At 46.0% G+C, this 13,076-nt stretch overlaps 1 protein-coding gene across 1 annotated transcript in view; it reads left to right on the top strand.

Moving 5' to 3' along the window:
• LOC130404161 (Golgi-specific brefeldin A-resistance guanine nucleotide exchange factor 1-like) overlaps nucleotides 1-13,076 on the top strand; it is a 78,807-nt gene that overhangs the window by 60,221 nt on the left and 5,510 nt on the right. Inside the window, 15 exon segments of the mRNA XM_056608795.1 lie at nucleotides 719-955; nucleotides 1,668-1,761; nucleotides 2,312-2,488; nucleotides 2,878-2,942; nucleotides 3,114-3,237; nucleotides 4,020-4,091; nucleotides 4,342-4,436; nucleotides 5,033-5,186; nucleotides 6,640-6,865; nucleotides 7,193-7,353; nucleotides 7,680-7,859; nucleotides 7,861-7,885; nucleotides 7,888-7,954; nucleotides 10,918-11,137; nucleotides 12,817-12,964. Of these exon segments, the coding sequence (XP_056464770.1) occupies nucleotides 719-955; nucleotides 1,668-1,761; nucleotides 2,312-2,488; nucleotides 2,878-2,942; nucleotides 3,114-3,237; nucleotides 4,020-4,091; nucleotides 4,342-4,436; nucleotides 5,033-5,186; nucleotides 6,640-6,865; nucleotides 7,193-7,353; nucleotides 7,680-7,859; nucleotides 7,861-7,885; nucleotides 7,888-7,954; nucleotides 10,918-11,137; nucleotides 12,817-12,964 (2,045 nt within the window).

The raw sequence follows: 13,076 nt of genomic DNA, 5'->3' as shown, positions 1-13,076 counted from the left end.
ATATAGATATCTAATATATCTCTGCAATAAAGATACCCAAGTATCAAGAACTCTGTCAGGCATGTTCTGACCGTGCCCGAAGAATGGCGTCATAAAATAAATTATTGCTCTCGGATGATGCTCAATGATTTAAACCTTTATCAGGCAAAGTCACTTAAAGGCGCTGGGGAAAACCACATTTTTAAAAGCAACATCTGTCCATGAACAACATGGCCACACCAGAATAATTGTTCTCTTATGGAGTCCCCTTAAACGAAAAGTTCCCTTGCAGTTTAAGTTTTACGTGGAAGGCTCTTGTATCTGTCACATTTAATTAAGTTCACGGTATCAGTTTTTCATGCATCTGTGAAGTCGTGGGATGTATACGGTATCAGCGATACCTCGTATCCAGCATTTCATCGCAATAAAAGATCATCCGTGTCAGTGAAATCCTACTCCTGCACGTCGTAAATTGCTTAACCTTTTACTTCTGATACCTAGTGCTGCTCTGCACTCGCTCTAGTTGTGTTTTTTTTCCAACTCGCTGGTGCAGCACCAAAGCCTTCTCTTTTAGCTGCTCCAATTTTGATGGTATGTTGGTTGTGGATGTACACATACACAAACACACATCGTTCTTCTCAGCCTCACTTACAAGTTGCTTTGAACCAAAGCGTTGCACTGGGCCACCGCCTGGCACTGTTTCACGCTTCACCCTTCTCTCTCCCCCCCCCACCACCAGGACGGACGAGATTGTGATGCCAGACGAGCAGTCGGGCCTGGTGAAGGAGAACTATGTGTGGAGCGTGCTGCTCCACCGGGGGGCCACGTCCGAGGGTCTCTTCCTCTCGCTGCCCCCGGGGAGCTACGACCACGACCTGTTCTCCATGACCTGGGGGCCCACCATCGCCGCCCTCTCCTACGTGTTCGACAAGAGCCTGGACGACACCATCATCCAGAAGGCCCTCGCCGGCTTCAGGTACCCAACTCGCCTGGATGTAGCTGACGCAGGGCCGGCTGACGTGTGCTGGATAACTGATCATGGATTCTCCAGTCGGACCGTACAGACCAATATCTTTCAATATGTGTCAAACTCTGTCACAAATATCATACCATATTATACAATTGTTCCAGCTCTATTTGTCATTGAACACATTGTTTCCAGTACAATGACAGTTAACATAATTTCTAGTGAGTTAGAGATGTAGTTTGTGTGTATACATTTGTGGTATCAAGCGGAAAGTACTTGGCAGAAATGTGATGTGATATGGTCATAAGTGTTTTATGACCTGGGTCCTCTACCACAAAGGGGATGTTCTGCTATATTGCACCGCCATGTTTCTAGAGTGCAACGGTCGGACGTGCTGGCATTTTCTTTTAATCATTATTGCTGTCAAACCTGTAAACTATTGATTTACAGACTACAGATCTAACTTGTAAGTTCTGACCTATAGTTTACTTACTTAACAACATAATAAAATCCCTAGCCAATGCTGTCATAGACGATGAGAACATCTTTTCAGGCCAGTGCAGGCCACCATAGCTTCTCCTATGTCGTTGGAAAGAGAGAGGCAAGTGGGGGTATTAAGTTGTTTGCAATCTGCAACCTCACCGCTCTAGATGCCACTAAATATCACACACTGCACCTTTAGAAAGTTTTAATCATTTCCCTTGTCTGTGTTGTCTCGTAGGAAATGTGCGATGATCTCTGCTCACTATGGCTTCAGCGACGTGTTTGACAACCTGATCATCTCCCTCTGCAAGTTCACCACTCTGAGCAGCGAGGTGAGAGGGACCAACACGTCCACCTGAACTGACGTTCCACATCCATGGAATGGAAGGGTCATGGCACTGAGGGAAAGGGTTGTACAGGAGAAGGGCTGGAGGTTGTCCCGCTGATGAGGGAGAGCTAGGTTCCCAATACGGAACCTAATAAATACAAATATATATACTTCATTGTGCAACAAAGATACTTATGATTAGATGGTTATAATGTGTGATAGATGCCATGAGGTGGCCTCAATATGATCTTAAACCTTGTAATGTTAATCCCATGCTCTACCAGTTGAGTAACACAGGACTACCAACATATTCATATAATGGTAACTATTCATAACGACACAGTAGTAGAGGGCATCAGATTTAACAGTTGGCATGTCAAAAGGTTCTGAATTCAAACCCCAATGTCCACAGTCTAACTGAGGCATCTTTGAAAGAAACCCCATCACCCCCACCTGATCCTTAGGAAGATGTATTTGTATTCCCTGTAAAGCACTTTGGGTAAAATTACAAAATAGTAAATGGCATTAAGGTTGTGTGTTTGTTATTACCCTAGTCGGTGGAGAACCTTCCAACAGTGTTTGGCAGCAACGGTAAGGCCCAGCTTGCCGCCAAGACGGTGTTCCACCTGGCCCATCGCCACGGAGACATCTTGCGGGAGGGCTGGAAGAACATCATGGACTCCATGCTGCAGCTCTTCAGGGCCGAGCTCCTGCCCAAGGCCATGGTGGAGGTGGGGATGCTAGCACTTGCTCTGTTGTTAGCATGATGGGGGTGTTGATGCTACCGTTAGCTCTTTTGTTAGCATGCAGGAGGGTGGGAAAGCAGCATTAGCTGTGTGAGCATAATGGAGGTGGAGGACAGCAGTGCTAGCTTGGTTGTTAGCATGGTGGATGACGCTAGCACTCTGTTGATCGCATTAGCCATGCGAACAACAGAGGTTACCCCCATTACCGTAGTCTGTCTGCAAAATAGAATACTTGTATAGTTGTTTCTGTTGGAGCCATGGTTGTCATTTTTTTGGGTTGTAGAATTGATCTCTCTGACTGAAAGGGGGTTTATGTGTGTTATACTGCCACCTGCTGGTCAGTTCTGAACTGCATGGTGTATTTTGACCCTCAGGTTGAGGACTTTGTGGAGCCAAATGGAAAGATTTCCCTTCAGAGAGTAGAAACGCCTTCAAACCGGTAAATAATACGATACTTATGCAACCCTATATACATTTTGTTGTAAACAAAAAAATACATGATTTCTAATGAGAGACAAAAACAGAAGGACAGCAGAAAGCTGAAAGACAAAAAGAAAATAACTAGTGCTCTTGTTCAGTGCATCATGGTCTTCTCCCCTCTCCACCTCAGCGGTGAGTCGGCCGTGTTGAGCTTCGTGAACTGGCTCACGCTGAGCGGAGCCGAGCAGTCCGGACACAGGGGTCCCTCCACCGAGAACCAGGAGGCCAAGCAGGCCGCCATCCTCTGCATCAAGGTAAGGGGTGGGAGAGGCTTGCACCCAGCGGCTGGCTGTGTTGTTTACGCTGGCTTTGTTTCCTATCCGCTAAACAAAACGGACACGAAACTGCCTGAAACCCTGTGCCGGCCTTAACATGGCAAATATTGGATGATGATCTGCTCACCTAGGTATCTTAAATCCTGCTTATTTATGGTAAATAATTGCATTTGGGGGTACTACTAGAATAGGGTTACATGCCTGTATGTGAAACATACCGCTTATTATTCTCACACTGTTCATTTCGGCACAACCAATTTCAGCATCTTTCAAAAACGTTCTGTTCTGTATCATGTCGCTTTAAGGCCCCCTTCCCGAGGAGCCTGGTCAGCACGGCCACTCTGTTGCAATTGGTCAAACGCTTTGCCTGTATGTCGGCAAATTCACCCCCCGAGAAGTTGTAAACATTGCGTGTAGCCGGGAGGTGCGACTTCTGCACAGTCTGCCAGTCACACTTCTGCGGAAGCAAAGTTTGAGGGCAAGCAAGCTGATACACACACTTATTCAGGGCATTTCTCGGTGGGCGTGAATAGTCCCGTTTTAGAGTCTGACTTATATTTTTCTAGCTTAGCAGATGTAAAACATGTATTCATACGTCTAACAGTCCAAAGCAAAGGGATGTCGGAAAAGCATGATATCACCCCTTGAAGCTGGTTTGACTCTGGGGGAGGCAGGAGTAAGATTGAGTTTCCTGTGTGCATGTAAACTCACTGAATGTTTCTTTCCGTTCTGTAAGGTGTCTCATCTCTTTTTTCCCACAGCAATGCGACCCAGAGAAACTGATGACGGAGAGTAAATTCCTCCAAGTGGAGTCTCTGCAGGAACTGATGAAGGTACTGTTGTATGTTCCTCGTTCAAGGTGCCGCCCATTTCAGTGTTTTCTTCCTCTAGGGATGCTGACAGTGCATAGGCGCTGAATTGGCAGATGTAAAACGGAAGCACAACTGTGACCGGCCTATCTTAAAACCATTAGGTCTTTTTATAAGCACAAGATCGAGATACATTGGTCCTGTGAGTGACGGAAACGCAGAAAAACGCCTTGCAGATGAAGGCTGTTTAACCCGACCTCTCATCCCTGCCCAGGCACTGATATCTGTGACTCCTGACGAGGAGACGTACGACGAGGAGGACGCGGCCTTCTGTCTGGAGATGCTGCTCCGCATCGTCATGGAGAACAGGTGAGTCACGATTGGTCGACACGTTTCAACATTCTAGTCCTTCTGAGGTCTTCTTGAAAGGTAACCAGGGACAACATATATGCGTCTTGAACTTCTGATGTTTAATGCAATAACCAACTATTCTTAAAAATATGTATCTAAATCTATAATCTATCTCTTTTTGGAAAAAGACACTGGACAGCAATAGATCATTCATATTACTTTCTAACTATTTAATGATTAGTTTCTGTTCGATTTTTTTTATTTTACTATGACAGGCTTAATGTATTCAGATGGGTCAATAATTAGCAGGTGGTCGGTTATGAGGGTTTCCTCAATGAGGACTGTAGTTGAGACTGTGGACCTTTGTGATTGTACCAAGTACCTGGGACTTGTTCAAAATCAACAGCTCAGGTTTGGAGGCTACCATTTTCCAGTTCAAAGTCAAAACTTTGGCAGCGGGACATCTCTGTAACAATGCCAACAACCACAACCTGTGACTCATTCTCACACACTCTTTGATTCCTCCTTGTTCCCTCTCCCTCCCCCCGCTCTCACTTTTCCTCCCCCTCTCCCTCCCTCCCTCCCTCTCTCTCCCCTTCCCTCCCCCTCACCAGGGACCGTGTGGCGTGCGTATGGCAGACCGTGCGTGAGCACCTGTGCCACCTGTGTGTGCACGCCACCGAGAGCTGCTTCCTGGTGGAGCGGGCCGTCGTAGGCCTGCTGCGCCTGGCCATCCGCCTGCTGCGGCGCGACGACATCAGCTCCCAGGTACGCCAACGAGCGCCCAACGCGTACCCCTACAACACCTCCTGAGACCGACACACATCGAGGAGCTTCTAGAGATCACCCGGGGAGCAAACAATGCAACAACAAAAACGATGAGCTGATGGATTCAGTACTCAATCTATGTAGCCAAATGGAATAACGCTCCTTGGCTGAGACTAACGCCTGAGACTGTAACGCCTGAGACTGTGACGCCTGAGACTGTGACGCCTGAGACTGTGACGCCTGAGACTGTGACGCCTGAGACTGTAACGCCGTAGACTGTGACGCCGTAGACTGTTACTCCTGATACTAACTCCTGAGACTCTCTAACTCCTGATTCTGCTGGAGTCGCAGTATATGGAGATGTCTTCCATGCGCTCGTTTTGACTTGAGCTAGACGTGTAACAGTTTTTTTTGGTTAAAAGCCCTACTTCTAAGTCGGGTTATACACCAACATCCTACATCGTACACATACATCGTAGCGCACTAATGTCCTTGCTATATGTGTAATAATGTAGTGTCGGGAAAGGTCTTTCTCCTCAATCTAAGATTCGGGCATAGCAACGGTGTTATGCAACATCCTGCAATGCTGGCTGATTACCCCACTTCTGTTGTCCTTTGGTAGCTCCTAAGAACCAGGCAGGCTATCCTAATAGATCTGTTGTTTAACTTACCAAACACAACTCCCGGCCCCGGCCATCTCCTTTGAAGATAACACGGCAAAGTAAGCGTTTATTATGATAGAAAATAAATTGCATAACGTTTCATAACAAAGTCCTGTCTGCGAGAGTTATCGTATCTGGTAGTTTGAGGAGGCGGGTCCGAAGGGGGTGATTATGTAAGGCGGCAGGGCGGGGGTTATCTATTGTTGACCTTAAGTTGGAATGGAACAGAGGGCCGTGATAGGATCTCATGGTCGGCGTGGCGCCGTGTGTTCCCGCCCCCCACCATGTGTTCCCTCCATATCCTTTCTCTTCCCTCCCTCTGATTGGGAGCCTGAACTCCAACTGAACCCGGCCAAGATGGAGTCATATTCAGGGAATATTCCCCGAATGGATTCTAGTCATTAAAGATGATTGCAGGTCCGGAATGACTTTGACAGTTCGGATACAAGTAGCAATCACACACATGCTAAAACATTCTCAGCTCAAATGAAATGCTTTCACCGATTTGTATCACCCCTCGCTTTACTATATACAATATCGTAATGTGGTTGACGGGATGCAGTATCTTGATCGGGGAGGGATTGAACCATCCCAGTACAGGAACTGATGCGATCCTCTCCTTCTCCTCATTCCTTCTCCTCGTTTCTTAAACGCGTTGAATGACAACCTAACGTCTCTAACATTTAGTACAATGTCCCCCTGAACAGGTAAAACGCAATATTCAGGGTCCGATTTCTGTGTCTGTCAGGATTGACCGAAAGTTGCATGTCCTCCCCCTCTCTGGCGCTCAGGTGCTGCTGTCCCTGCGTCTCCTGCTGATGATGAAGCCCAACGTCCTGGCCAGGGTGAGCCGCGAGGTGGCCTATGGCCTCCACGAGCTGCTCAAGACCAATGCGGCCAACATCCACTGCACAGAGGACTGGTTCACCCTGTTCTCCCTGCTGGAGTGCATCGGGGCTGGGGTCAGACCCCCCGCGTCCTTCCGCCTGGCCTCCATCAGCTCTGACCACGACACCGGTAACACTGCTGCTGCTCCGGCTTTGATTGGTTGTAGTTTCGTCCCTTTTCCTTGTGTTTTCCTTAATTGTCTTTTTTTCTTTCTCTCACTTGCTTGAACTTAAAAGTTTTCCACTTGTCTTTTTTTGTATCCATCTTTTCTTTTGTTTCTTTTTCTCTGTAATCTTTCTTACTTTTTCTTCTTCTTTTCCAACTTTCCCCCTTTTTGTCAATTCCTTTACATTTTCTGACTTATTTCCTCTTTATCTCCTCCTCTCTTTGTGTCTTGTTTGAAGTGATACTTCCGTTCTAATCAGAGTGCTGCTGTTTGTCCCCACCTCTGCACAGGCGCCCTGTCCGATAGCGAGCTGTCGTCCCACCAGCCCAGCGAGGTGAACCGGGACCGGGGCTACACCTCAGACTCTGAGGTGTACACCGACCACGGCCGGGCCCGCATGCCGCGCTCCATCACCGACGTAGACGTGGCCAGCAGCAGCGGCTGGCTGGTGGTGAGTGCAAAGTGAAAGTCAATCAGTCGGTTCCCTTCAGCAGTGGGTGTAAATCAGTGTAAATCAGTGTAAATGTAACAGCTTAATCAGATACAGACATTTACACAGTGACCCAATACCACATTTATATATTTCGGTACGTTTTTCTATGCATTGTGGTATATTTTTCTATATTATGCTGGATTCTATTTAATGATGATTGATATTTGAAGTGTAATGGATTAAAAAAAAGATTATTTAACATATTATTACCAAATATAAAGGTCCTTTGTGTCTGAAAGGTGTGTATAAACGCTCCCCTCTCCCCTCGGCCTATCCGCTCGCAGGTTGGTAGGGACGACCTGGAGCTGGCGACCACCAAGGCAGGCTCCTCTACCCTGATCCCCCCCAAAGTGTCAACCACCGCCCCCCTGCACAGCCCCTGGTGAACCAGTACAAGCCTGACCCTGGGCCAGGACCTGGGCCAGCACGACACCAAGTCCCTCATCAAGTGCGTGGAGACGCTGGTCCTTCATCGTGCGCGACGCCGCCCACGCACCCCCGACAACTTTGAGCTGTGCGTCAAGGCCATCCGCGTGTTCGTGGAGGCCAGCCTCAACGGAGGGGAGATTGACCAGGAGGAGGAGGAGGAGGAGGAGGAGGAGGAGGTGGGAGGGTGTGGGTTTGATGTTCCTTCATGGCTGCAGCTTCCTGACCATGTTTAAGACGGGATTATAACTGGGTTGAATAATATTTGTTATGCTATTTATTGTTTGGCTCTTTCCAAGTTATAGAGGGACATACATAAGTCCTTAATGACACGTCCCCTAAATCACTTTGTTGTTCCTTGATGGGGCGTAATCATAGGAAAAAATCTAGACTAAGTTATGTAGTCATAGTAATAATAGTAATAAATAGGTGATGACTAGGATACGTGAAACAAAATATCATGTATAAATATTACATATACATGTGTATAAATATTACACATGAATATCTTATGAATATAACATATAACTCTATATCTATATATATCTGTGCTCAACTTACGCCCTCCAATTCCGAGAACCTTGCGACCAGCCAGTAAATCTGTTGGTCTCGTCCGTAAACTACAGAAAAGCCCTAAGCTGTAACAACCTTACCTCCCCTGATGAACGTCCTTCCTGGATATGCGCGGTATGGTTGCACATCGATATCCATATCCCACCTCCCATTATCGCCGGGTTTTCAACCTTTTAAAGCCAGCGTGTCAAATGCGCCCCCCACCAGAAGACACTGGCAGTCCTCCAGCCCCTGGCTCGTAAGCCTCGTGGAGAACAAAGCGGACACATCTCGGCCCACCTCTCCCACTACTTCCACTACTACTTATTTTCAGAATGTAGTCCATGAGTTCACTGTCGACTTTTGAATCACAAAGGGACTGGTAGTCTACTCTGTGGCGTGAAGACATTAAGAGGTGTCTACCGCTCTAATAAATAAATAAGACGGTCGTCAAAGCAAATGCGCTAGCAACCGCGGGAAGCCCCGCTCAACACCCCTGGGAACGACCTTGACAGTAGGCGCCACGTTGACCTTGGGTCCCGGGAGTCGGCGCTGACTATTCCTACGGTGGCCTGTGGGTAATTAATAGCTCACTTCAAAGCGGACCTCCGGATCTTCCGATGCTCCTTGGGTTCTGGCAGGCCGCGCCGAGCCCATGCCAACACGCTTCAGTCATGGACCTCTGGGGGCCTCCTCCAATCACAAGCCCAGCCCCCCTTTTTAATTTAACGACACGACACGACAAGACCACCTCCTCATCTGTCTCTATGTCTCTCTCTGGCTCTCTCTTTGTGTGTGTGTGTGTGTGTGCGTGTGCGTGTGTTGTCCTTCCAGTCTGTCCTCTATCTCACTTTCCATGATGTCCACATGTTCTGGAAAATATTTCAGCCATCTTTCAGATATGAAAACAAAACTTGATATATATATATATATATATATATATATATTATATATATATATATATATATATATATATAGCTCAAACGACACTGGTTCTCGATACTGATGGATTTATTGCAGCTCCTTTTCATCTCACCGTCCACAATCATCCACTGCAATATCCATCGTCGAACTACACAGTATGACAATGTTAAAATAGACACGTTCACATACTGTAAAAGGTAAAGGTAAATGTGTAACAATGTGAAACCTCCTTCCCTTATGTTTATGTGCATTGCTGCACATAAACATAAGGGAAGGAGGTTTCTTCCGCAAATACACCCGGTTCAAAATGCCCAAAAGTTAAAACATCTTATAAACTCCTCCGCTCAACTTAGTTACTTCTTAAATGAAAACACGGGAATCTGAGAATATGTCCGCACACATGCTTTGGCTGTTAAACCTGAATTAGCTGTTCCACCTTAAAGTGTGCATGTGCCACGGAAATGTAACTTTAGTTCCTACCTAATGTTGCAAAACTCGATATTCATTAAAAACTAATTGAATGCATAAATATAAACAAAACCATATTAAATAATGACAGAAATAATATTTATGGTAGTTAGATAAATAAATATTTATTTATTTATTAATTATTTCTTTTAGAATAGGAGACAATCACAAAGCAGACGCCGGGCCAATCATCTTTATCGCATAAACCTGGCATACAATAAGATAACAATTACCCAATAAAGATAAAATAATGTCCACTATAGCTCTATAGGCGCTCTTTGGGTCAAAGGTCTCTCCTCTCAAATCCCTGTCCTCTCTCTCCCTACGACCTTCTCCCCCTCCTCCCATGTCTCAGCCTCCCCCCTCCCCAACCATCCCTCTCCCATCCTTCATCCGTCCTCTGTTCATTCATCCCCCCGCGCGCCGCCTCTGATCTTTACAGTAAGACAGGATTAAACTCTGCGGAGAATGGCAGTACGACACTTTTTGGCTTTACGCAGACTACTCCGCTATTCAGGCCTTATACCCCCCCCAGCACTAGATACAAGCTGTCAACACAGCCTTACACATCACACACATGTACGCACACGTGTGCGTTACGACACGCTCAGACATGAAGCGCGGGGCCCGTGGAAGCCTCGAGCTAAGCGGCGTGCTAAGCTCAGCGTAGCGCTGATGGAAAGTGTAGAAACAGGCTCTGCTTTTTGGGTGTCCTTGTGTTGTCATGTCTTCTGTTCCAAAACGGCTCTAAGTGGGAAGAGCCCCACAGCATGATGGGACATGTGTGTGGGTTTGCTTTATTTAAGAGGGATGGTTTATCTTTCAACACTTTACCGTGTCACTTCTTACATTGCGGCCTATTCGTTTTTTGTGAACGATTATTTGAACAGGTACAGACATTCTTTCAGTTTGTTTAGTTTACATTTACATTAAGACATAAGCAGGCACTTTTATCCACCGGGACTTAGAAGCTAGGCTCGGAACAATCAAAAGCCAGTGTTTTACTGCTGCCACTGTCTTTCAGCCTCGGATGACATTGCTGAACCCTCTCTTTGTTCATTCATTCAGCCCGTTTCCTGGGGGGGAGTTTACTAGTAGGCATCTATTAACATGGTACTTTGTAATACTAATCTCGTGTCTTTGTCCGCAACCAGGCTACCGTAGCCACGACAAGAAGAAGAAGTACGACTCGTCTAAATCTCGCCTGAGGAAGAAGATGGGCGGTCGAGAGAAAGATGGCGGGTCCGGCAACGGGCGGAAGGGCACGAACAGGGGGGGTGGCCATCGGCCCTCGCGTTCCCATAGCGACGAGGAAGAGGACGACAGCGTGCCCGCCAGCTACCACACGGTGTCTTTACAGGTTAGTCAGGATGTAAGTACCACGGCCCTCCTTACCCTCCTATATCTTATCTCCTATATCCTAACAAGTATTCATCTATTTATTTTAAAAAGAGATATATATATACTTGTGCTATATATTCACTTTATTCTTCTGTCTGGGACTCGCAGTTTTCCCAAAAGATGACCTTCACTTTTTGATTTAAAAGGGAGAATCTGTGTGTGTTTTTAAAAAAAAACGAATATCATCTCTATTTCCAGCAATATTACAGAACAAAAATCAGAGAATCACAGAATCAGACCAATAAAGAACCCAAATACAGACCAATGACCTCAATGGTCTAAGTTTCTGAGATTTTCAAGTCAAGATTGATGTTGCAGAACCCAATTTCTTCAAATCACTTAGATGAAGCAGTACTCTTAAATTGGTGCAGTGTTCCCCTTTAGGTTAAGTGCATGTGAGTGCTCTTCATTGAATCTGATACATTTGAAAAAGGTTTGGTTTGAAATTGATTTTAGAGATTTTCTTTCAGGTGATCTTTTGGGAAACCTGTGCCCTACTCAGATATTAAGGGAAAGAGTGCCATTTTAAAAGCTTCTACAATCATGCCCTGCTATTAGTTGGAAGAACGTTGGCACCTTGAACTGATTCTAGCCAGTCGTAAAAATTGATTGGGCTGACCTCTGACCATTGATTGTGCTCGTGTTTGGTTCCCCTTTGACTTTGTCATTTATTGAGCGCAGAGGCCTGGTTTGAATGGTGTGTTGAACGCTTTGTGTGGTACATGCTCGTTGGTGTGTGTGTTTGTGTGGGCAGAAGTCTGGATGACATGACATTTCTGTTATGACATCCTCCCTTCAGACTCGCACGCAAAAAAAAGACACACCTGCTATTTCGTGTGCGTTTCTATGGCGATGAAGTGATTTGGCTTTTAGGCAGGGGAGACATCAAAAAGAAAAGCAATTTTCTGGTATTACCACGGCAACTATGTCACTTCCGTAACCTGGGGCTCATCATGACTCACGTGGGATACTACTGGAAGACGGCTCAATTGCTTACTGTACTCACACCTTCTTACTCGGTGGTTATGGTCTCTGATTAACAACTCATTCATTGAGGGCTGTAAATATGCTCAAACTGTCATATGTGCATGAAGATTTGAAAGAGTGTTTTTGTTCATTTGTTAAGTTTATTTTTTTACTATTTCCTTGGCATACATTCCCAGAGAACATGGCTCTTGCATAAATAAGAGAATCATAAGGAGTTTAATGTTTATTCTGTTGCTATTGGTTTTCAATAGTATTGATTCAGATGTGCAAACCCCTCTTACATATGATCCTCTCGTAGTGTAAGAAGACTGTAGCATTCACTCAAACTATGAGATAACTTCATAATCTCTAGACTTGGATTCATGAATATGCGACTATTATTGATTACTTTGCCATTGGTTCAATGGCTTCGGTTTGGACACGGTTCGAATGTACAACCCCACGTTTATGTGACCCTCTAGTATTAATATGTATACACTTTCTACATATTATTAAAAAATAACTTCTCCTCTACTATAAACCCTGGAAATGTTCCCCGCCGTCCCCCAGCTCTGAGGGGGGTCAGCCTCCCCGTGTCCCCCCTGGACCAGCTGGTCCCTACAGGGTCAGTACAGGCCTGAGGATCCCCCAGTCTTACAGGGGGCTGTGGTCTTTATCTTGCAGCTTCTGGACCTAATGCACACGCTGCACACCAGAGCAGCCAGCATCTACAGCTCCTGGGCGGAGGAACAGTACCACCTAGAGGGCACCAAGAAGATAGCAGCCGACTCTCGGACCCTCTGGACTGGATGCTGGTGTCCTCTGCTGCAAGGTCTGGATATGAGGACCTCATAGTATCCATATTATAGATGTAATTCATATAAGAATAGGATTTATAGACACATACTGCAAGGTCTGGATACGAGGACCTCATAGTATTCATA

Source organism: Gadus chalcogrammus, chromosome 15, assembly GCF_026213295.1.
Source record: "Gadus chalcogrammus isolate NIFS_2021 chromosome 15, NIFS_Gcha_1.0, whole genome shotgun sequence".
In the NCBI taxonomy this organism is placed as follows: Eukaryota; Metazoa; Chordata; class Actinopteri; order Gadiformes; family Gadidae; genus Gadus; species Gadus chalcogrammus.
The sequence above is the reverse complement of the archived record's forward strand: the minus strand, read 5'-3'. Positions and strand labels throughout refer to the sequence as shown.